The sequence below is a fragment of the Rhopalosiphum padi genome, chromosome 3, assembly GCF_020882245.1.
Source record: "Rhopalosiphum padi isolate XX-2018 chromosome 3, ASM2088224v1, whole genome shotgun sequence".
NCBI lineage: Eukaryota > Metazoa > Arthropoda > Insecta > Hemiptera > Aphididae > Rhopalosiphum > Rhopalosiphum padi.
The window spans coordinates 70,761,491-70,788,548 of NC_083599.1; the positions used below are offsets into that span (position 1 = coordinate 70,761,491).

Genomic DNA, 27,058 nt, shown 5'->3' on the forward strand with positions numbered 1-27,058 from the left:
GGGTTTTAGCCGTTTTAGGCTTACAATATTAGACTGGAACCGATTGGCAACCTGCTATATGGGTTGTCAACTCTGTTGAAAAGATAATATTACACAAGACTTTACTCGTGATAGCTCATTTTCACTCGAACGTTATCTGAACTAAAGTCAGAGCATAGTAAAATGTCATTAATTTTATTCGTTAGTTATTGCTGTTAACTGTAGTATTTAATCTAGATATAGATGATGTACTTACGATATGCGGTTCGTCCGCAATAGTCTCTGTATTATGTTTAGACTCACATATTATATGTAATATAAATCATTATTATTATTTAATGACGAGTGATGACTGTCAGATGAATAGTGAAAACAATCGACTTGTCAAATATATCAAAAAATAATTAATTAAAAACAATTCGTCAATAACAGTTTTTGTCAAAGTACATCTCATAAAATAATACAATATAATGTATGTACATAATTTCACAGTGTTTTTAATATTTTATTTGTTGAAGTAAAATTTTAGTTATATTATTTATTATATTGTAATAAATGTTTTTTATTAATTTAAATTGAATTGTTGGTTTTAGACGTTTAATTGTGGATTTGACAAATAGATATTTTTACAAATTGTCTTTTTTAACGATAATAATTCGTGTGTTTGTCATTTTTTAAAAACTGCCCGGATATCTGCTGCATACAATATTAATTGAGTATCACAAAGCGGATATTTTTTGAAGTTGAATATATTTTAGCATCCGTTCTTTAATAAGTGGACGGGTTTCAAGGGATTTTATGTGGGGAACTATTCAGTAAAATTAAAATTTTAATCTCAAATAGGTATATATATTTAATAATAATATAGTATAACGCATAAATGGTTCTGTGCCAACAATATTTTAGATGAGATTATGTAAAAAAAAAATGGTTTCGCGTGAAAAATAACCACTCAGGTTACACTCATAGTATAGTTTATAAACCAAATTTATACATATATTATACGATATACTGCAGAATTCAAAATTTTTTTTTTTTTAATTAGTGTCGTTTCTATAAGATAAGTTATTTAACTTTGAAAAAAATAAAACTAAAGGATTTTAAAACGGATAATAACTTTATTTTTGTATCAACAATATCGTCACGACACAGAAGATATTGTGTTCTGTATCTTGGATAAATTCTGAGCGGGGTTCTTTTTCACACAAAACGGGTTTTAACGAGTGTTTGGCGTACTCTTGCACACATCACGTCTCCAACCCTTTCCCGGTCCACACGACGGGCACCATCTCTGGACAGTGTACGCACATCGTCGTTCGCCGGCGCGTGTTTACAGTGTTCGCGGACACATTATTATATCAACGCAGTCGTATTTTTATAACAACAAAAATATAATAAATCTCTTCTTCCGTCTCACGCGTTACTACGTCATATTATATCGTCGCTGTATACACCGTCCGTTTACCGTTATTCTCCTATTAACTTTTATTATTATTATTATATTCTACTCGCGCGTGATTCCCGTAACAACGCGGCGGCGACGAATTCGTGTTCGCAAGCCGCCGACAGCTCCTACAGCTAGTGCAATCTCGGCGACGGCGGCGGCGGCGTAGTTATTTTCGTTGGCCGCCGTCCCTGTTACCGCCATCCCCGCAGTCGCCTCCACCGCCACGTATGGCGCGTGCGCGCGCGCTCGCGTCTTGATCCCTTTCTCGTGTTCGTGTGTGTGTGTGTGTGTGTGTGTGTGTGTGTGCAAGTGACGGTGGCGGCCACGACAACGTGTCCCCGGCGCCGGCCGTTTAAATCGCTGTCGCGGACCTAACGCCACTGCACCAGCCACAGCCACCGGCGTAGCGCGTTCGTTGCTCCCTCTCTCTCTCTCTCTCGGTCTCTGGCTCGCGATCGGCACGGACCCTGTGCGCGCGACGCTCCCGAATTAGATGCACGGAAATCAACAATAATTATTATTAATAAATAATCATTAATATCGCGCGCGGCTCGACAGCAATTCAATTTATACAGGTTTACCGCACTCGACAATACGATTATATAATATATTATTATAAACTCATAGGTAGGTGGTAGGTATATATCTCGTCAGACTCGCGCGCCCGCGCCGCGCGCTCACCTGTATACAGTGGCAGCGGACGAGATATTGTTATTGTGCGTCACGCGCGTTTTTTTTTCCGGCCCCGACGGGGCTGACCGACACGGCGGCGAAGGTCCCGCAGAGCGTGCCGCGATGCTGGTGACGCCTACGGACGCGGTGGACCAGCCCGACGACGAGCAGCGGAAAATCGACGATGGCGGTGGAGGCTGTGACGGCGGAGATGGCGACGATGGCGGCGGCGGCGGTGGTGGCGGCGACGGTGGAGGCGGTAAGAAGCACCGCAAGCGGCGGAACCGCCGGAACCGTCAACGACAACAGGCCGAAGACGATCGCGCGGCACTGTCTCAAACTTCTCCCGCAGGGTGAGTACTCAATACTATGCTAATTTTATAATGAACGGTGTAGACACTCGTGTGTATGGCATTGCAGTGGGGTATATAGGTAACGCATCGATTATAAGTATATATATATATATATTAAGTATAGTAGATTATACCTCGCAGATCTGTAGTCCATTTGCGTTGAAACTTATACGTTATAATTTAGTAATTATAGGGTGTTTCATAAAGGCGCGGTTTTTGAAAATGCGATAAATCGGTCACTGAATTACTCAATGACAATTATAAGTTCAATAAAAACGATTTACCTTCCAATCGGAGTGATAATAGAAGAAAAAATAATTAAAATAGGGTTGACAACCTTCAAACGAAAAAATCCCACGCATTTTAAAAATCGCACACTTCATGTAACACCTTGTATATATAATATATATAAATATATATATTACCCATATGTTATATAACTACCTGTGTAATTTTTAACTATAGGTGCTTATACTGTTTAATGTACAACTGTACAACCGGTGCTTGAATTGGAAAAATAAAAGTAGAGGGACAGTTTAATGTTTAAAAAAACCGACCTTATCACTTATATTTACATAATTACATCTTATACTATTTACCAGTTGTACCACGAAGACTACGCCCCCAGGCTCCAGTCCCTTAAAAACACGTTTTAATTGTATAAACATACGTTTACAATTTTATGATACAAAACTTTAAAATTCTATCTATATTATAGTAGAACCTCATTAATTCGGACTCCATTTGACCGGACTTCGCTTAATCCAAACTGCTGATTAAGGCTGTTATCGTGTTAATTTTATTCTAAAATATAAGTTATAATAAGTACCACAAATTGTCTACATGTTATCGCAATTAGATATCATTTAAACATTGTCATTCACATTTTCCTTTATTCGCCTAATACTGTATTTATGTATTTTGTACCACATTATAAATTATAACACATATTTTTAAATCTATTTATTTTGTTTAAAACGGACAACCTAGAGCCTTAATTAGTCTGAATTAATGAGGTTCTACTGTACTTACATACTTTTAGACTTTAGTTAATAATTAATTGTATTGTACATTTTATGTTATTGAAATAAGTAACTGTCAAAAGACTTTACTTACTTTTATTTGTTTATTATTATAAGATTTTTTATGTCAATCACCGTACAGACATCAACTCTAAGTACAAAATAACTAGTATACCAACAAATAAACAACTAGGTATACATAAATTAAAAAATCAACTATCACAGAAAAATGGTTAAAGTAACTTATGTAAAACAAAAATAAAAACAACGATCAATAATTGGTAAAAGATAAATTTTAGGTAAAACATAAACAATATAATACTAATTATTATTATATTATTAATTAGTATTGTCTTAATAGTTAATTTAATCGTTAAATATACTATTATAAATAGAATACCCATCTATCGTAATTGTTTTTTCGGTGCAATATTAAAATATAGATAACTTACAGAAATACTGTATAACCACGGTTGTAAGTATTATTATAAAAGATTAATTATCAGCGGTCTGTTGACATATTTTTTGTATAAATCACTATAATTATTCATTCACGATAAAATAACTTATAATATACGATGAATGATGGTATCTGGTATCTTAAAATATGATAAAATAACACTTGAAAAAAGTAGTTTAGTCAGTTTAGAGGTACGAACAAAATTATTAAAAAATAAGTCGAGGTACTCAGTATTTTTCCTCCTTCAATTCAAGCACTGGGTAAAATGTAATCACTAATAACTATATATTACTCAATGCTTGTATTTTTTAGTTAGTAATAAATATTAGTATTCTTAGATATATTATTTTAATAATATAAATGTTTGAATCTAAAACAAATAAAACTATAAACGAGAAATATACATTATAAACATTATGTGTATTGTTAAAATTATTATTAATTATTTCTTTATTAATCGTCTATTTTAAAAATCTATGTGACAACTTGTACATCGACTCATCACCGGGTAATAGAGTGGATAATAACACTCATTAGTCATTTCTGCACAAAACAATCTATAAACCTATCTATGAATCTCAATAATTATATTATAAATAATTATATTGATATTAATTTAACATTAACCAATTCGGTTGGAAATTACTTAATGTAATAATAAGGAATTATTGATGACAAGTGTGATTCGGAAATCAAAAGTATATATTTTTATTACTGTCGCGTACACAGGATATTATAAATGATATAATAAACTAGATACCTTACAAGATAACTACAATATGACAAAAAGGCCAAGTGTTGCTGTTTTTCCGCTAAGTTGTTGTGAGTTATAGTATTTTGTCAATTTTCATCGTCAATATGAATTAAGATAGTAAAATAAATTATCATATATCAGTATTCAGTACCTATATGTAAATAAACTTATTGATAAGTTTAGATATTATATTAATCATGTGCCCTGATATGATAACATACGTAATAATGTAATATACTGAGCTCACAACCAACGTGGTGATTACTTGACGTCGGTTGTTATTACCTGCAATTAGCAATCTAGTTAGTAGTTTAAAGTTATCAAGAAAATTATAAGAGAATAATACAAACACCGTCGATAACCTATATAATAACTGCTTTCAGAGATTTTTAGAATTTTTATACCCGGTGTTTAATTTTTTTCAACCCATCTCACAATTGAACAAATTTTAATATTGTTGGAAATAAAATTCAATTTTCTACAATTTAACAGGGAAAAAATTTCAACAAAGAATAATAATCACTTTTCTGCAATCGGCTTCTAACGTTCTGAAACGTGTATTTGATCCAAGCACGTATTCAGGATTAATTTTAGGGGGAGGGGTTAAAATATTAATAATACATAAATTAAAAATACATTATAAAGTTTATAGTTAGTTTGTTTCTATTTTAAACATTTCTGGAGGGTTTGAACCCTTAAAACTCCTGCGGCCCCGCTGTATACGGGCTTTATTTGGTATCTATATATCAGGCATGTCAAACACGCGGCCCTTGGCTCATTTTTTTGTAGCCAACGGCTACCAATAATAATGGACAAAAAAAAATTACAGTAAAATATTAATGTCGTGTCACAACTATCTTAGAATTTTTGAGAATTTTTAAATGCTTTAATGTTAATATTTTGTTTAACTTTTTTAATTTAGCTGTACCCGCTGTGTTTGTAAACGTAAAGAATAAAATTGAAAATTTTGTTTTATTCAATTTTTATGTGCGGCCCGCGTAGTAAACTATTCAATATATTTGGCCCACTTGATACTTTGAGTTTGACATGCCTGCTGTACATGATACTCGCACGAGTTATTTATAATTTGCTCCATTATACATTTATTATAATTCTGATTTTGAACTTTCAAGTGTCAAGTTTTTTTAACTCAAGTTGACTGTGGTATAAAGTTTGCCACCTCTACTGTGATACACATCGTATACATAACATGGTACACGCTCGCTAAACTGTTATAACTCTGATAGGTATTGCCTATTTTCATCAATATAAAAAATACCATCCCGTATATTATATGTATATAAATAAATAAAGTTGTTGGAACCTTGATGATTTTGATGTTTAAAAAATAAAAATGACATACGCCCGCAGCAACCACTGTAACATACTGACATCTATCGTTACTGATAAAAATCTATTGACAATTATCAATCTTAATAACTAATATGGCAATTTACTATATATTTATCATTAATCAATGTAATATAGCCAGTATAGGTGTTCGCACGCTTACAGCTACGCGTATTTAAAATATCTACTTCATACTTAATATAAAGGTAGAAAAAATTATTTCGAGTTAGTTATGCTAAGTTTACGGTAAAAACATTTGGTTATATTATGTTGATAGTTCAAGAATATTATATTTTACTCTAAACTTTAAAATTTAATAAGAAGACAATTATATGCAAAACATAACGCAATTAAAAATAAGGTACCTGGATTCATTGTTTTTTAATTAGCACTTGGGTCACACTCAGTGATTATGCAACTTTAAATTTTTTTTTAATTATACCTTACCATTTTGTTAACAATTCATCCTACTATTCCTGTAAATTGCATAATAGCTGTAGCGGTTTAGTCGAACGTATACTAAATTAGTAAATAAAGAAATATTAATCTGTTTATTCTTATTTAAAACCATTGTATACAGAATAATTAACCCTACTATTAAATACCCATTACCATACCTATTAAATCAGTTTTTAGTTTTAATCACATTCATAGACATTAAAATAACATGATGTATAAAATATATGAATATTAAATAAATTAAAATTTTTACTTGATGCATTATTTTCTGAAAATTTACTCGATGGTGAATACTATAATATTTGTACTAAAAGTTAAAATATAGCCATACTAGCTATACATAAACGATAAACTAGCTATATACCACCACTCGGGAGACAGTTATTATAAATTATAATACTCTTTAATCTTTATAAATTTCACTTTTTAGTAATAACAATTGGTTATATATATACATATATTTATATTATGTAATATAATTAAATAGGAAAAACAAATTTAAAAAGAAAATTAAACAGTTATTTACTAAAAGTAGATTAGTGATTAATTTAAAACTTAGAAAGTATAGAAATAATTACATATTAATAGCTATATAATATTGAATTATGTAGTAAGTAAGAATCAATTGTTAATAATTATAAAATAATAATTACTATACTTTATATTATTTATTAATATATTTATAGTTATAATAATAATATGAACACAATTATGTGTAATAACTAATAGTACTACTTCTAGAAATGGCCCTCTCCTTGCAGCTAGTTACCCATAAATCATAATACATAACCGATTGTCGTGCGACATATGAATAATTATTATAATAGGAATTAGGAGGTATACCGTATAGTAAACGGCGTGTACCTATTACTTTATCCATACTTTCATAAAATTGCAGATTTATTACAATACTAGATAGCTGCCTTGGAGATAGTGCTGAACTTGCTCCTAGGTCCCTAGGAGTTTACTTTACCCTGCGTATGTAACTTGCCCGACGTCCAGGCCACCAGTTGAGTACCAAAAAAAAAAAAAAATGTCACAAAATGAATCAACATGGAGAAATATTTCGTGTACAGAATATTATTTATTTATTTTTTAAGCTTTTGATAGAAATAGGCTTACAAGAATATTATTATGAGGTATAGGTTAGGTTACTGTATATTGTTATGGGTATAAAGTAATGGAAATGGGTGTAAAGTGATAATGTGTATCGGAACCGTATTTTATACATTTTTAAAAGAAGTTTTTATTAATATTACATTTTTATAAGGTCCCTTATTTAGTAGCCGCTTTGTGGCCCTGAGACCCTTAACTCTTAAGTTTGACACTGCTTAGAGATATTAGTGAAGCCCACATAGTCTAGCCGTCTGGTTAGGTTTTTCTCATCTAAGAGGTGTATTTTTACATTTTATTTACACTGATAAAGATTAAAGGACGTTTAAGATTATTTATGATGAAAAAAAAAATATTAGAACAGATGACCACGCACCATCTAATTTTATAAACATTAACCTCTTAAGTATGACATGATAAATTTTATAATGGCCATAGGTGATTTTAATCGCCTTCAATATTTTTAAATTATTTATAAATTACATTATGAAATAATGGATCAGCTATCTAGTATTTTTTTTTATACATCTACGTCCTACAACCTACCTGTCGGCTGTCGGCCGTTAGTGTTCCACCAAAACATGTTTATTGCCGCGTAATTTGTTACGATTAGAATATTAATAAATAAAATGCATAAAAAATACAAACTAATAATAATATACGCACAAACCGGTGCGCTCGTACCAATTTTAAGTTTCAATGTAAAATGTACACCGGCTAGATTTGTCGCCGGCAACACTCGTGTCTCCCGCGCACGCGTCTAATAATAGTTGACTGCGACGACAAGCTACAGCCGCCGGACACCGCCGTTGTCGAAACATGAGATACCGCCGCCGCCGCCGCCAGTTTATAATTAATCGCATTCGCGTCCTTCGTTAATATAATTATTTTTTTATAATAACATTAATAACATATTATTTTGTAAATTATTTTAAACATCATTATTATATGCGCGTGTGGAGACAGATTTATGTAATCTGAGAACCGAAAAAAACTCAAAAAATAGGCTCTGCCTATAACTGTATGATTATTATACGAAAGATCTATTCTTTACTTAGTTTTCTTAATATTTTGTTTTTGTTTTTAATCATAGATTACAATGAATTTAAATGTTTTATAGATACAGTAAGTAATTAATTACTACTTGGAATTATATGCACTAAAAATGTACGAAATATGCATACACTTATGAACTTATCAGTTATCAGTTTATCACTATGAAATACAAGACACCACATAAATCTGTAATATAAGCTATATAAGAACATTATAAAAATCTAGTCACAGTCTTTTTTATAAGTGTTTGGAGTTCAAATGTTGACAAAACTTATTTATTTTGTTGCATTTTTACTACTCCTAAATGCGATGATAGACTAAAAAAAAAAATATACGCACCATTGTAAATTAACTATAGCGGTTACAAACTCTTTTCTAATCGAACTCCGTTCAGAATAATTTTTCAAATGAAACGATTGAATGCATTTTAATTTAATTTAAAAACAAGCAACTAATAGGATGAGATGATAAAATTCGATTATTATAATTTATATCGATTGTAGTAGAATCATGTTCTTTAATATGTACTAAGATAAATAATTTTGGATTTCAATATAATCAAAATAGGTATATGCAATTGACAAAATTTACCATGTTTATTAACAATATTTTAAAACTTTAAAATAACTTTCGTAATTTTAAAACAAAAATATGCATTAGTAATAGCTAAAAACATTAGACAACTCTTGAATCATAAAAAAATAAATAAAGTAGTTATTCTCTATTGAAGTATCTATAATTTTGTCGATATTTTAAATTCAAATATCCAAAAAGAAATTGTACTTATATATATATTCTAGATCTGAGTGGAGTGATTAATGTATTGATATTTTACAATAATATGTATTTTTTTTATTTTTCATCCACATCTGCATTTATCGATCAGTAAAAATGCTTAGATTTTCAACTTTAATATGTTTTTTGGTAAGTAGTTGAAAAATTAAACTGATTAATACTTTGCTGGGACGGGGAGGGGGTAAAATAATTGTATTCAAATTATTAGTATATTATATACACATGATATAATTTTTAAAATATTTTAACTCACTATGAGCTATTTATATACTTTGAAATTTTTGATTTTTTTTTCTATAAATTTCGATAAAAATGTATTTGATCTGAAAACAGCAAAAAAAAAAAAATGTTTTATTATAGGTTTCTCATTAATTGTTATTTAATTAATGTTAGCATAATTAATTGATTGATTTTGACAAAATCACGAACATTTTAAAATTATTTTTCAATTAAAAACTATGTGATTATTATACGATTAATATTCATTGTCATTTAAAATTATAAAACCATGTTAAGTAATTTATCATTTAAACGTTATTTAACTTTGATTATTAATTCGATATCTACGTATAATTATAGCGAGTATTATTATACCACATACAGTTAAATAATGTACTATGTGCCTTATGCGAATAGGTTCATTGTACTTATATATCACTTAAAATTAGTCTTTGAAATTACATTGCCTATTCGATGTTAATAATGATATATGTAATAGCGAAAAGTTTCAAGTCTCGTGAATAATAGTTTTTAAATTATGACATATTGTTATCGTAATTTTGTCAATATTTGAACTTAAAATATTTATAAAAAGAAAACCGTCCATAAGTAATTTTGATATTTTTAGAATGCTGTTAAATACTATAAACTACTGTTAAACTATAAAGAACCTATTGAATTAAAAGTAATATTACCATGGCTAATAAAATTGAACATTTAATAAATTTTAGCATAATTTTTAAATTTTCGTGAATTTGACAAATTTAATGTTGTCAACATTTGAACTTTAAAATAAAAATGGTTAAAAAATTGATAATTTTAAGTACCTATAAATAGTTTACAATTTATCTAAAATTATAAAGATTAATATTATATTGTATAGAAAATAAATAATTCAAGCAATAGTAAAAATATAACTTTCTATGGTTAATATTTTTTTAACTATACCTGAAGGACAAAAGTAATAATTTTTATGGGTTATTATACATTTTAATATCCAATGCCACTCAAAAGCTTATGGAAAATTATTGTGGTTTTTTATTAACATTTTTCTAAACTTCCGTAATATATCTGGTAAGGGATTTTTCATTATATTTAAAAGTTTGAGGAGTTAAAATTTAAAGTGCGACGATATTAATAATTTATTAGCTACAAAATAATTTAGTAACTCGTTATTTTTACGGAATTGAAATTAAAATTTTAATTTTAAACGCTTATAAAAATTAGGGAAAATGTATTTTTATAAATCTATCGAATTTGAAAGCTTTTTGGCTGATAAAAAAATAGATCAACATTATTTAATAAAAAAAAAAATGTTCAAATGTCTATAAATAGCTCAAAAAATCAAAATAATTTTAAAACCAAACGATGTATAGAAAATTTAAATCTTAATAATTGGTATAGTTTACAAAACAAAAAAAAAAAAACAATTCTTTTCAAAAATATTGGTATATAGGTATCAGATAAATATTTTGTGTTTTTCTTAATTTCAATTTGATAGACGAGAATTATTTACTTTTGTCTATTTACTAATACTAGTTCAAATTTTCTACTAGAAGTTATAATTTAGCTATCTTTGAAATTGAAGTTTGATATAAGTTTTTTTCATTTCGACCGCGTACAACAATCAAAATACATATCAATTTTAATATATAGATTATTTTAATTATTTATTCTCAACAAATATTAATCCGAACTAGATTGAATTTTTGTTCACAATTAAAATTTTATTTTTAAAAAAGGTTTATTTATATGACATGTTTATACGTTTATTATTTCACATCAGAACTTTTTAAAACTGAATACGTCTCATTTAAATATTTAATAATAACTTTTTTATGGGTATTAAAAATCTGGCATTAAAAACCATATAATGTCAAATATAAATATACCTTTTTTCCTAATAATAAGCAATTAATAAAGAGTGAACTTAAATAGAATAATTCTTAGATAAAACTTTTTATGTTGCCGTATTTTATTAAATGCATAATGCATAATATATTCGATTGGAGTAATATTGTAGTTATACAATAATAAACTTATAATAGATCTATGTAAAGTATAAACATTAAAAATATTGATTGTTAATTTTACGAGGTGGGTATTTATTATTAGGTTTTATTTTTACTATATTGATTATTTGTTATTATTAAATAACATTTTTAGTAATTAAAATTAACTATAGTTTAAAAACTCGTTTTTTCTTGCGTTTTTACTTAAAACATGCCGAGTGCAAATTATGTAGATAAAAAATAATAAATCGATTACTAATAAATAGTTTTATTTTTATTTCTATAATATACTTGACTTAAATAAAAAAAAAACCATAAATAGAAGTATTTTCACAATTATGTTTCAATATGATATAAACTTTCTTTATTTGCCATTAAAGATTACCGAAGAGCTTTTACGAGTAAAATTGTATAGCTCGAAATGTTATCGTATAGTATATTAGTAGTATTTATAATATAAATAAATTAGGAGTATTGTAATTATTTAAATAATCTGATAAAAAATAAATGATCTAATGATGATTATATTTTTATTCAAAGTGTTGATTATTTATTTGTAATATTTTGAATTGATATTTTTGATACTTTTTACAATAATTATTAAATAATATAATATCTAGTAGTTTTTATTATAAATATTTTTGTTATGTATTGTTATACAATACCTATTGTGAATATTATTGAATCCTAATGTCTAATTGCAAAGGTTAGTATTCTATAGATTTGGAAAGGACGTTTGCCTGAAAATTAAGACACTTGGTGTTGTTTTTTTTTAATCATCGGGGAAAAAACCTTATTAAAATCTCGTTTGTCAGAAATATTTCATTGTACATAATATTACGTTGCTGTATTATGATAAACTAACGATTGATCAGTTTTATGATAAAAAGTATGTATTATAATAAGAATAAGAATATAATATATTATAACGGTTATTAACGGTTTCTGTTATATAATATAATATTATAATTTTAAATAATAATTAATAAGTAGGTACAATGTTACATTGTATTTATTATTATTTAAATACGGCCAAGTCATAAAATGTATTTTGAATGGCTTTGGTTTGCTTAAATTTTTAGCGGGTTATTGACTTCAAATTTGATCACACATCCGTCTAGATTTAATTAAATAGTGATTATTTTCAGAGAACATGTTTGAATAGAGTCGTATTATTTCAGTAGTTTGATCCTGAATGAAAATTGTATCAAAGTAAACTGACTAGCATTTAATGTAAGTTTAATGGGATGTTCTATAAACAAAAAGTTTTAATATACATAATAATATGATTGTAAGTATTTATCGTTTACTGAACCGTTTGAGTTTATATTATAATTCTATACAGACGCATTAATCGTCATGTACAACAAATGACGAGCGTCTCGATACGCAGTGATGATACATTGGTACTTTTATGTAGTTCTGCTTTCGTTCGACATTGTGAATCGTAAGTTCTATACTCATAGATGGCAGCCACCCAGTTTGTCCAGACAAACATGTTGGCAAGATATTGTAATTTCTCGCGGAGCCGATTAAACGTCATGCCCACGCGGTAAAAGACTCCATACAATTGCCTTTTTTTTCTAATAAATTTCGAACTAGAATAGACCCGTTTGAATTACGCGCATCTATTGTAATACATACTTTGTATTGTCAGGATTTTCGTCGACAGAGAATATCTAGCTGTAATCGGTCCTCTTGCGCTGTTTACAAATAAATTGTATTACGAAACCTTTATTAGAAAAGTTTTTAGTAACTTCGAGCTTTAATTGATCCAGAAATTCGATTGATTAAAATCAGACTGAGAATCAGGACTGTTAATTCGATGCACTGTTGAATTATTTAATTTCAACAAAATAATAAAACAAATCATCGTTAAAATTAATCGATCTATGCTATTTTGTTGTACCTCATTAAATTATTTATAGCAGCACTCACTATATATTATAATATGTTCAAAAATAACTATCATATTTCAAAGGCAGAACACAGTGTTTATTTTTTAGCGACATATGTAAATATTTATTTTGTTTTTTCAGATTAAAGTTAAATTATTAATTGCATCAACCTTTATACAAGTTGAACTCGTGCAGCTTCATAACCCGATGTTGATCATTATTATATATAATAGTATATGCAGGTGTACTATAATAATATGCGATGTAAAATCAGTGATTGTAAACTATTCATCCATATGATCATATTATTATTGTGATATACATATATACAGCATATACATAATATATATCGTGTAATGTGCATATTATATACAGTGTACGCATGCAATATACATACAAATAGCGCTTATACACTTTAAATCCGACGACGATCGCCGAGACTGACGACGGAGGCTTATAATATATATATATATATATACATACATACGGCTATAACCGCAAGTGTGTATATAATTAGAAAAACACTGCTCGTCCCTTCGCCCCTTCCACTACACTCACCCAATGACCACCGAAACCGTCTTCCTTCTATCCGTTCACTACTGCAACAATACGCACACGTATATAATATAATACGTATATATGTATATATACACGATACGAGAGTGTGTATTGTATAGCGATATACACTATATACACTGTATATATGTATATTGCACTCGTGTATAAATTAGTTATTATTAGTAAAGTGCGGTGGCGGCGTATTGGCAGCCGGCGGCGGCGCGCCCGTCTTAGAACTTTGGCGCTCACTGCCATTGACGTCGTCGGCATTGGATATATTATAATATTAGGTACCTACGCGGCGACACGAATTGATGCATCGTTTCGCAATCGCCACACTGGTGTAATATTATTGTATGTCCGTCACTTCGTCGGTCGCGTATCGTCCGTCGATTATAGTTTAACAATTATAATATACGCCTTTATATATATATATACAACACGATATCGTCACGTTATCATGTAGGTACGTATTATTGTTATTATTATTATTATATTGTTATTGTCATCAACTCCGGTCGAACGCCAATATTGCACACTCGTGATTCAATACGTTTTTTATTACGTAAAGTTTGATTATATTACTCGGTTATAATATCGTTGTCTGCTATCAAAATATATTGTTAATATAATTGTTAATTAATAAACGTCGCTATAATCGTCCGCGTGCGCGCATAATCAGGTTAATCGGTTTTAACAGACGACCGCGACGGCGACCTGTCAACTTATTGAGAAAAACAAATTAAATTAAAAAAAGTTACGACACGAGTATCGAAATACAATAATGCCTTTATAATATAATATGTACGTAGGTATTATTGATATGTTATTAATCTGTGCGTCGTATGATTTACTAAACATAATTAAGTATTAAAAACTGGTTAATTTTTTTTAAAACAAAATTATAAACAGTTTATTTATTTGACGAATTAAAAAATTAAATGAAAAAAAATAATAATCAACTATTACTTTAACGAGGCCAAAAAAAACTTGTTAATTTGCCCAGACTTCCCTTACCTAAGTGTCGCCCGCGTTACATCCACCTAATAAATTGTTAATTTTTACCTATTTTTTTCTTCTTCGATATTCAACATAATTATACAATTTTTTTAATCGTAATAAGAATTTATATAACGATTAATACATTATGCAATCGTTTTATAAATACATATAATATGAGAAAAAAATTATCATGAATATTATTATATGTTATAAATTTATGTGTATAATCGTACTACTTTGATATTTATATTTATATTGTTTAGTGTATCAATTAAATTATATTTTGTATATATTACATAGTGGATGATTTTTGAATAAAACAATTATTTAAAATTGAAAATTTCTGATGTTTATAAAAAACTCGGAGTTAAAATGTAATCGTTTAATGACAATAGTAATATATAAACATTTGGTGAAAATTGCATGAATCTATTGTTATTATATTTTAAATTATAATAAAATATCGAAAATTGTTTGAGAACAGATAATATTATTTTACTGGTGAATATCGAATATCGTAAACATTTAAACTTGAAATGCTTATAAAAAAATTGATTTAGCTTTTGGAAATTTTTTTTCATGTATAGGTTAAAAAACTAATAAAAAACGTTGTATTAAATTTTTAAATCTATTAGGTATAAAAAAGTTTTTATTTTATTTTTAATAATTTACTAATTTTTGCAATTTTTATCAATTTTATCAATTTTTTAACTATAACGCTTACAGAAATATATTGTGACTGTATGCATTTTCGATATTTTTTACTCAAGAAATGAACAACTTACTATGGTTATTTATATTAAATTTTCAATCTTTTGTTTCTTCTAATTTCAAGTATCTAAGGTTATTTGTTTTCAAGTTACATAAAAAACAAAATCGATTTTGCCGTAAATTGAATTTGCGTAAAAATTTCCGTTTTCCTTAATTTTTGTTTGTTTTTACTAATTATAAAAATAATTACTAGGAATTTTTAATGTTGACTTCTCAAAATACAAACTAGTTCCTATTTAATAACTTAAACCTCCATCATTTTTTAAAATCGAAACATTTTATCGACAAATTATATTTTACTCGTTGGTAAAAAAAAGAATACATAAAAAACCATTAAACATCCAACGCTTCATAATCTAAAATTCACAAGTATATTTTATTTATATAATTTTATTTATTACACAATATTAAATGAATGACAATGGATTAGGTTTTCTGATCTTAATAGTGCACACAATAAATGATTTGTGTATAATTAAATTAATAATACGGTAAAACATTTCAGTTGTTTATCTTTAATTTCAGTTAGCGTAAAATTAAGAAATAACTGAAAAACTCTAATATGAATCTTTATATACTATAGGTAAGATAAGTGATCTGCTTTATAATTTAATTTATTATCTGAGTTAAATTTCTATAATATTATTAGAAGAGTTTTGGGTCTTTAAAAAATTATATAGTTACATAATTTCTAACATTTACTTTACCGTTTAAAGTTTAAAAGTTAAAAATAAAACAATCATTTTTTTTTTCAAATTCCTAACAATATCGAGCAATAACTAATAAGTTGTATTGACACTAAAACTTTTTATTTTATTTTAGTCTTACACGTGTAAAATATCAAAAACAAGTACATAGAAAGTAGTGAATAATACAATAATGTTATGAATGATTGACAAGTGATTTAAGAGCCAAAAAATCCATTGTAACAAATAAAATAAATAGATAAAACAATATTTCTGAGTGAGCACAGTATTTTTGCTATGCCAAAATATTTAGATTTTTATTCCAATAGGATATCTATAGAGTATAACTTTTTTTATTTATAAAAATATTCACAAAAAACTTACGTTACGTTTAGAGCAATTAAGTTAAATAAAAAATTATATAATTATATTTTCTGGTGAAGCCATTCATTATTGTAATACATTACAAGTAAAATTAAGTGAAAATGTTTTTCACATTATATCGACTGTTATTTTAATATAATATTTTGTTTTTATACCCGCAGAGGCGACAACTGCGAGCAAACAACCATTACGGCTAAGGTCAACGACAAACTCGTCGAAGCCACCACAGGTGGTGCTGTCGCGGAGGCGGCAACACCCCTGACGCCAGCGCAACTGATCAAAAACGGCGGTAGTGTCGACGGTGTAACCGCCACAGAAACCACCGCCGCAGAGGACGTAAACAAAATGGAAGTACAAATCGACGACGAGATCGACGAAGATGACGGCGAACGGTACTCGTCGTATTCGATGTCGTCGGCGGAAGACGAAAACGGCGACGGCAGTGACGGTAGCCGTCAGGCCACTGTCGCCGCGAAAGCGACGTGCGACGAAGACGACATAGACTGCAATAACGACATGTTCAAGACTCAAAACAAGGGCCACGGCGGTGCTGGGGCCGACGCGACCACCTCGCCTCCCCCGGACGTCATAATGCATCACAGCAACCCCGACGCGATCAAGCGGAAAGGTTCGCGACGGGGCCGCCGAAAACGACGGTCGTCCGCCGCCGCTGCCGTTACCGACCCGGACGTCCTGACGACGCCCACGGTCGGCACGGTAGGCGAAGAGGAATCGCCGGCCGAGACTGACGCGACGAGTACCGCCATCGACAGCAACACAACCGACGTGACAACCGACGGAGACGACGTGAAACGCGTCGACGACGACCACATCGCCGCCGATATCGTTAGCAGTACTACTGTCGACGCCGGTACGACGGCCATCGAAACTACCTCCACCACAGACGACAGCGACCACCAATCCACGACAACGACTACATTGCAATCACAACAGGTAAAAAAGAGTAAATTATGACCAGACACGGGTCCAGACTAAAATTACGGGGGGAGGGGGGCGAATACTATATGCGTATTGTATTTTATCTGTTGCCAAAAACAGACATCCTAAAATTTACCCGTGTGGCAGAGTCTACGGTGGGGGGGAGGAGGGGCATGGTCCCTTGGCCCCCCTTGGGTTGTGATATATATGGCTTGACCGCGATCTAATCGTATCTCGTCGGTTTCCCGTCAATAATATATGATACGTTTGTTTTTTCTGTACACAGCAGCAACAAGAACCATCAACATTGATCTCGGGCTCCGTTACGGGGCCAATGGTAAACATTGCCGCCACCGTAGCAGCTGTCCAGGACGTGGAGAGTAGGTTGTTGGAAGATTTCGAGTGGAAACTCAGCGAGGTACATCGGCAATGGAAACGCCGTCTGTCGGAGCACGAGCGCAAGCTGGCCGACGAGATGGCCAAGCGGCAGCGCGAGCTGAACGACGACATGGAACGGCGGGCGATAGAGCTCGCGGAAGAGGTGATGAAACGCGAGCAGAGGATGGCCGAGGAGATGGTGGAACACGAGCGACACCTCAAGAGCGTGTTGGTAAAACGGGAACGGGATCTCGAGGAGCGGACGGCCGCGGAGGTGGCCGAGCGCAAGCGAGAGTTCGAGGCGTTGGCCAAGAGCCAGCTGGACGAACGGAAACAAACGTTGATGGCCGAGGTGGAGGCGAAGGTGGCCAGGCGGGAGAAGGAGCTCAAGGCGGAGGCGGATGAGGCGGTAGCGGCGGCGAAACGGGAGCGCCGGCTGGCCGCGGTGGAGGCTGCGAAGCGCGAACGGGACGCAGTGGCCGCCGCGTTGGCGGAGGCGGCCAAACGAGAGCAACAGATTTTGGCGGACGCGGACAAGCGGGAGCGGGACCTCGCGGCCGAGGCCGATCGCCGGCAATGGGAGATGGTCGAAATGGAGGTGGCCAAGGCGGCCAAGCGGGAACGGGAGTTGCGGTTGGAATGGGCGGCCCGGGAACGGCAGCTGGCCGCGGAGTCGGAGGAACGCGAACAGCGCGCGGTGGAGGCGGCCGAAAGGCAGGTGCGCCGTCAGTGGCGGCAGTGGGAGCGGGACGCTAAGGCCGAGAGCAGGAAAGCGGTGGAGGAGCAACAGGAGCGGGCCGAGCGTGAGCTAGCCGAAGCGCGTACGGCCTGGGAACGCGACAGAACTGACCGGATCGCCGCACTGGAAACAAGAGTATGTACATATTTTGTGTTGTCACTTCGGTGTGTCGTACGATAATAATATTACGTAGCACTATGCAAGCCACCGACTAATCATAATAATTATTGTGGTCGGTGTGGCGGTGTTGATCTATACCTGCAACGCTAAAAATGCTTTGCACGTGATTATTTTTTTGTTTTTGTTTTTATATAACTTCGTTAACGCATCACAAATTGTTAAGAAAGCAAAACAAATGTATACTCAAAAATTTAGGACACACGTCGTTCAGTATTATCGTATATAAGAATCGAAATTCCTCAATAACGTTATGCTTAGTATTATTATCGTTGGAGTTATCTGAAACTTTTCAGACCGAAAGAAATCTTGAAATATTTATATATTTTACAATTTGAATTGTTTGCAAATATATTGTTCAACACAGTACTCCTCAAAATCGATTTATCATAGAAATATTATTTATGGCGAAGGGGAAAAAATGCTAAACATGTTATGGTTAGAAGAAAAAGTTGCAATAATTTATTTCGATAGCTAGGTGATGATTATGGAAATATCAAATTATAACAGCTATATAAAATATCAAAACAGATATAATTTGATTTAATTGTTAATATTTTCGTAATATGTTTTGAAAATAATATCGATAGCTACGGCTAAGAAAGCGTCCCGTTTATATAAAACCTGTCTCATATTTTGGCTTTGTAATATTATGAGTATGTATGTTTCCAAAATTAATATTATTATTTGTGTTGCCGAAATTAACATAAACATATTTTACCAAATTCTGTACATAAAAATTAAATAGCACAGATCGGGTACAATATATAAAAATATAATATCATAATATTTTTTTAAAAATTCCGTAAAATGTATTGCTTTTGAGTATTAATTATACGTTTTTGCGTTTAACGTATTGTATAATTTGTGATATTACATTGATTTCGTTTCTTTCCATAATTCCATTACTGAATATTGGTAATGTTAAGGTATAAAAAAATGTGTTTTCTTTCGTGTAACTCTATTAAATTTATTTATAACTCATCTTAAGTATAGAATTAATATTTATTATAGTGCTTGCTATTTTAATACTATTTGCAATTTGCTTCATCAAACAATTTCCATAATAAAAATTAAATTGTGACAAATAAATTGAAAAATCAAAAACGTAATTATATTTTCTACTAAAATAGTAAGCAGTAATGATGTATTACTTACTTATTATAGTATACCTAATATTTGTATGCTGACTAGCGACTACTTATATAGAGTTACAACAAATTATAATCAAAAAAATTACTTTTTGTTATAATGGGACATATTTACTATTTAGTATTTAATTATATAATGATTTCTAACTAATAAACTCATATATAATTTAGATAAAAAGCCAAAAAGATTAGGTAGGTATATATATACTTTACGTATATAAAACCTATATATATATTTATTATTAACTATATAATGCCCTTTTATAATCATGACGTTACGACACCAGAAAAAATTAATGCCAAAACGGATTATGATTTTGTGCCCAACGAGTGTTGAAATAAAATACCCACTTAAGTTGTAGTGCTTTATATATTAATATAATTTTCAATTTTGAATTTAAAATTATTATTAATTATTTACTAAATGGTAATTAATATCATCAGAAAATGTACTTTATATTTTTTTTATTATAGTTAGTCTATTATAAATAATTTATAATTATTTAATTGATAATTGTTTTTATATGATAGCTAAAAGTGCAGAAATTTTAAACATTTATATTATGTATATTTTATATAATAATTTACAAAAATAAAAATAACTAATGTGAAATTTAAATAATTAACCAGTTAAATAGGTATATAGTTATAAGTGTATTTTTTAATTGATTTAAAAAAAATGTCAAGCACTAAGCATATATCTCTTCAATTTATATGTTGTTATACAAGTCTTAAAATACGAGTATTATAGTAAGCACATTATATAAATAAATAGATAATTCCATACATTTTTTCTAAACGTTTCATCATTTTCTTGGCGTCAATTCAATGCATAATTTAATATAATATTATATATGTTATTAACTATTCGAGACAGTCTTAACTTATTCGCTAATAATACGTATATTTGAAAATTTAAAAATAATTTAGCTAAACTCATAACTCAATATTGTCAAATACTCAATATCATTGTAGCAACTAGCAATGGATACTAATTATGTTTCCCCTTGACATTAATAACTAGGGCGCCCGGATTTAAATGCACTTACTAAACCATACAAATATGCTCTAAAAATAGCCATAAATGCCCTTAAAAATGACATAATATATATTTTTTTTATACAATTTGGTGTTTTAATTAGGAATTTATAAATAAGGTATAATTATTATTTTATTAAAAAAAAAACAACCGAAAATTAGAAAAAATGACTTACTAATATTGACACGCATATGTTTTGGCGCAATGAATGTATAGAATGTAATATTCTACTCATTATATTCATTCTAAACATACAAAAATATACATTAAGATTTATGTAAAATTCAAATTCAAAGTAAGCCTATTTTACTTACTACATTTTGTGCATTGCATTGAACAATAATATATTGTTTAATATGTTCAAACACCAAAGATCTTCTATTATCTGAAAGATTAGGTTAGAATTTATACAGCATATTGAACAAATATACATTAAAAACGAACAATATGCCCCAATAACTATAAAAACGCAAAATAAATGTTTACCTTTGAAACACTAAACACTCGTTACATGAAATTAATTATGTACTTGGAAAGCATTGTCTAAAATCAATCAAAAATTATGCACTTTGTATCCGAGTCCTATTAATATACCCATTGTATAGTGGAAGAAAAATTAAAATTAACCCCTTTTATTATATTTATTAAATATTACAACACTTGTATTTTAGTATTTAAGGCTGTTGAAAGCGGGTCGTTTTACTAATTACGCATTTAGACTAATAAGCGAAAGAAAAATTTACCCATTAACAAAAGTCCAATATTAATTTTAAAAACATATTTGAATTCCTTATTCTTTTTTCTAGGATATGTAGAAAATGGATTTAATTTTTTTTGTAAAGTAAGGTGAATTTTGAAAAACAAATTATATATAAATATAATTCATTTGTTACTACAGTAATTAAACAATACAAAAATATGACTCTTTATCGTACCTACAACACTAGGATCATATTTAGCGTATATCGGATGATGTATTCCATTCTGGTCGCGTTCTTATAGGATACCAAAAAACGCTAGTCCGAGTGTCCGATAGCTGCACATTCATAACAGTCGAGATCTTTATCAAATATATCCGATTTTTAAATTTTGTTGAAAATATATTATAAATTACATAATATGTACTTCGGGCAACGAGAAAAATACACGAAAAAATGCGTGCAACATTCACAACATTTATACAGTCCATCAGCACATTTGTGTGTCGTAGCTACCAGTGTCCCATGCAGACAAGCGCGCGTTAATCGTTCGAGTAGGTAGCAACCGACAACGCATGTAGTTGTAGTATGTAATATATTATTAAGGCTGTTGAAAGCGAACCATTTTTAAGGGGTCGTATTTAGGCAATATTCGATCTCCGTCGTGAGATATGTGTAACAGTGTGTTGTGAGTTTGTGACTGATCATTAGTGTGCGCGAGGTCCCCGAACGCTTTATGTAATTAAACATAAACTACGGCTAAGATTGTTGGAAATCAGTAACGTACATACGCGCGGTCACACGTCACTAAATTTTGCGATAAAAAAAGTTTTTACATGAAACTCCCAAAAAGCAGAAGAAAAATTCAACCAGTACCAAAAGTCCGATTTCAATTTTAAAAACATATTTGAATTTCTTATTCTCTTTTCTAGGTTATGTAGGAAATTGATTATAGATTTTTTATATTGTTTAATTACCATAGTAGGTAACAAATTAATTATATTTATGTATTATTTTTTTTCAAAATTCACTTTACTTTAGTGTTACTAAAAAAAATATTTTTAAATCCATTTCTTACATAACCTAGGAAAGAGAATAAGGAATTCAAATATGTTTTTAAAATTAATATCGGACTTTTGTTAATGGGTAAATTTTTCTTTTGCTTATTAGTCTAAATGCGTAATTACTAATTAGTAAAACGACCCGCTTTCAACAGCCTTAAATACTAAAATACCTACGCGTGAATATTTATTAAAATAAATATTGTATGCATACATATGTGTATAAAGAATGTTTTCTAAGTATTTATCTACTATTAAAATTTAAAATACATAAAATACGATTTGTCAATATTCCAATATTTTTTATTACCAATATCATCATTCATAATTATATTTAACGTGGCTAGATAACAAATTTAATTTACTGTAATACTTTATAATACATAGTGTGTGGTTGCTGTCATATATTTTTATTTCATACCCATGATGCGAATTAGAAATCACTGCATGTGTTTGATCTTCGTGTTGTGTATTCTAAACACAATAGTAAAATTAAAAATTATAATAATAATTTTATAAGTGATAAAACTTTCGTGCACTTATGTTTATAATAAACATTATAAACATTAAACAGTAAAATATAGTGATTGGCCATAAAATTCGATTTAATTATAATTATTACTTTTAATAAACTTCAACTTTTTATTTTTGCTCTTACTATATATTTTTTGCAATCAAAATAGTTTTGCCCTTTGAAAAAAAAAAATATTAAATAAATACGATTTTCAAAAAAACAGTTAAGATATTTCGCAGTTTGCTAAATCAAACAAAATCACTTCGTATCATGCACGCAAATAAATTGCACGATGGATAAATATAGTGTATAATAATACGATTTTCATTTCACAGTGGACCGAGCGCATGCAGGACGCTGTTCAAGCGGAACGGGCTAGGGGAGCGGCCGCAGCGGATGAGTTGCGGCGTACTAGTCAGGACGAACAGAAGCGGGCTGTGGCCACTGCAGCTACGGAGGCGGCCGCCGAGGCTTGTCGTAAAGCTCGGGCCGAAGCAGACACCGAGTTGGTCAAGTTGCGCCGAGCTGTAGACACGACGGCGCTGTGGTACGAGGACTTACTTGACGCGGCCCGCGCTGAACGAGACCGATGTATAGGTGAGTAGACGACGGTCGAATTATAATAATATCATGACTGCTATAATCGTTAATTAATTTAAAAACGCAGTATCTATTAACCGATTGTACTTTGTGTCTTTGCGTATAGAAAAAGCTGACGAAGCGGAACGGAAACATTCGGATGCGGAACGGAAACATTCTGAAGCGGAACGAAAACTGTCGGAAGCGGAACGGAAATTGACGGATGCCGAAAGCGCCAAAACGAAAGCAGAGAAAGAGCTGGCGGAAGTGTCCAGATGGCTGGCGGAAATGGAGAAAAATCTTGCCACAGCTAAGAGCGATCTCGTCAACCTGGAGAATCTCTTAGTACAGTCATCCAATCGGCAGGCAGAAACTGAGAGCAAATTGTTATTGGCGGAACGTAAAGTGACTGAAATGGAAAAAATGTTGGCCGCCTCCGTGGCGGCGAAATCAGCTAATAACCGCCACAACGACGATAATGACGAGGTCGAAGACGAGCAAGATAATAACGAGGATGACGAGGACGGTGATGGAGACGTTGAAAGTGCAGCTACAGGCTGTGGTATGGCTACAGACGAGGATGACATGAACGGTGAGACTGAGCCGAAGAGCTGCTGCGTCCGGGCCGTCAAGTAAGCATACTTGTTTACATAACTTAATACTAAATTCGATATATTCGAGTCATTTTGGATGGGCTGGTCTCAATGTAACAATTTTTCTTGTTCTTTTTCTGTTACATTCGCTCTCGATTATATGGGGTTGCTAAGTACAATTCCATAGTGTTCTGTACTAAATTATTTTCTCTATTCATCTCTCGTCTTTGGGTTTTTACTCTCTCTATTTATTTCTACATTCATTTCCATAGTCATTCTCAGAGAAATATCCAAGATCAAAATTCAGGATAGACCCGGTTATAAGAATTATGTCTATATTATAGACTCTACATAATAGGTACACAATTTTTTTTAGCGAAATTGTAATATAATTTTTTAATGTTAGTACTTTGTACTACTATAGCTTGTAGTCGATCATAATATATAATCATAATAATGGCTATTTATAAACTATAATATTTAATTAATAAATATAATTCTTATATTTTTTATTTTACTAATTTCGTCAATTATCTTTGTAAGATCTTACAATAGCTGTGAACTGAATTACCTTTTTTTGTTTTCTATTTGCACCACTCATACACTGCCTCTAATGAATTAATTGATTATTTTATCCTTCCTAGTTATTCTATACACCTATATTCACCTCAGCATTCTCATATCTGCTAGACTAACCCTATGTTTTGTTTTATTAATCATTGTCTTACATGTTGATCCATAAAACAAGACTACTGGCACCCTCTTGTCATACACAACACGTTTCTCTTCATTTCATTCATTCACACATAATCATATTTTTCTTGTTTATATAAACCTCATGCTCCACACCATCCTACATGTTGTCGTTTGTACTTTTTATTTCCAACACCAAAGCGCCAAATCATGATAATAATAATACTAATAATATGCACAAACAATATTTACAATTTATCTTCATATTATAATAATACTTTGTTAATTTATTATCCAGATCACAAATAATGAATAAGACGGTATATAATTCGTTAATTTGGATTTTTTCGTTAAGATCCAAGATAAAACCGTTGCTATTTATTTTTAATGCTAGTTTACTAAATAGTTAAGCGCACAACATAGAATATAGTTTGGTAATGCTCTTTATAAAAATTAATTTAACATTTAATAAAAAGGTAACCTCTCATAGATCGGCTGTATATAATCAAATGTTTTTATACCACGTATTAAATTTTGATATTGATATAATAATTGCACAGTGTACTAAAGCTAAGATTTTATATTTTATTTAACAGGAGACGAGTGGCACAACTGATTGTGTCACATGGTCAGCGGATGGAAGAGCAGCGTGAACGGCATGCGCGACAGATGCGTCGACAGCTGGAGATGTTAATGGACCAACGCCAACAGCAGCACCATCATCAACAACAAAAGCATGAACAACATCAGCAGCCCCAACACCAACAACAGCAGGAGCAGGAGCAGCAACAAAAACACCAGCTTCAGCGGAATGGTCTGAACGAGAGTCGTCAACAAGAAGAACATCAGCAGCAGCAGCAGCATCAGCAGCAGAAACAGGATGAGCAGAACGAGCAATGGCAACTCCAGCAACGAAGACGTCGACCCCGTGGAGGTGGAGTCGTTGGAACCGAAAGAACGGAAGCAGGTACTGACCGCAGACCACAACAGCGTTCGTCACCGCCTCCTTGCAATGGTGGCAGCGGAAGTAGCAGCAGCAGTCGGAACAGCCGACGCCGGAACAAGCACCGGCAACAGCAACAGCAACAGAACCCGAACCCGAATCAACGGGGACCTCCGCCACCGCCCAGACCATCCGGCAGACCAACCACATGACAAATAACGAACGCCACTGAATTTTTATTATTTTTACTCGTATGATAACTGTTTCTATTGCGTGGCATAAGCCCACTTTTGTTTATAATTATTTATTTACGGCTGTATTTATTTATATTTATTTATTTGGGTTTTTTTTTTATGACGCGTGTGTTTCAAAAATACTCATTTACTATTACTACTATTCTCATTATATCATATCAAGTTTATTATATTATAATATGTATATCGTGGCCGCTGTCCAACCTGTGTAAATCGGCCACGACCGCGTCCCTCAGAGACGACGAGTTTCTCAACACTCACCCTCCCACCACCTTCCCTTTTCATAATAAAGAACTTTACGCACATTGAA

The 27,058-nt window shown here is 31.3% G+C and overlaps 1 protein-coding gene across 3 annotated transcripts; it reads left to right on the top strand.

Moving 5' to 3' along the window:
- The first annotated feature begins 1,738 nt into the window (after positions 1 to 1,738).
- Positions 1,739 to 27,058, top strand: LOC132924399 (calponin homology domain-containing protein DDB_G0272472-like). 3 transcript variants are annotated; one of them, XM_060988687.1, is made up of 6 exons: positions 1,739 to 2,451; positions 17,152 to 17,944; positions 18,216 to 19,181; positions 24,022 to 24,283; positions 24,393 to 24,897; positions 26,148 to 27,058. In XM_060988687.1, the coding sequence occupies exons 1-6, from the start codon at positions 2,222 to 2,224 to the stop codon at positions 26,704 to 26,706; spliced, it is 3,315 nt and encodes a 1,104-aa protein (XP_060844670.1). In that variant the 5' UTR covers positions 1,739 to 2,221; the 3' UTR covers positions 26,707 to 27,058. The 3 variants fall into 3 exon arrangements, with proteins under 3 accessions (XP_060844670.1, XP_060844671.1, XP_060844669.1); XM_060988688.1 differs by lacking the exon at positions 1,739 to 2,451 and adding an exon at positions 14,393 to 14,613; XM_060988686.1 differs by lacking the exon at positions 1,739 to 2,451 and adding an exon at positions 14,393 to 14,609.

What these genes read in the sequence shown, in the direction of transcription:
- LOC132924399 (XM_060988687.1), top strand. Translation starts at nt 2,222, where the DNA reads ATGCTGGTGACGCCTACGGACGCGGTGGACCAGCCCGACGACGAGCAG. An exon ending in TCTCAAACTTCTCCCGCAGG is followed by an intron (nt 2,452 to 17,151) that starts GTGAGTACTCAA and finishes TTATACCCGCAG; the next exon opens with AGGCGACAACTGCGAGCAAA. An exon ending in CTACATTGCAATCACAACAG is followed by an intron (nt 17,945 to 18,215) that starts GTAAAAAAGAGT and finishes TTCTGTACACAG; the next exon opens with CAGCAACAAGAACCATCAAC.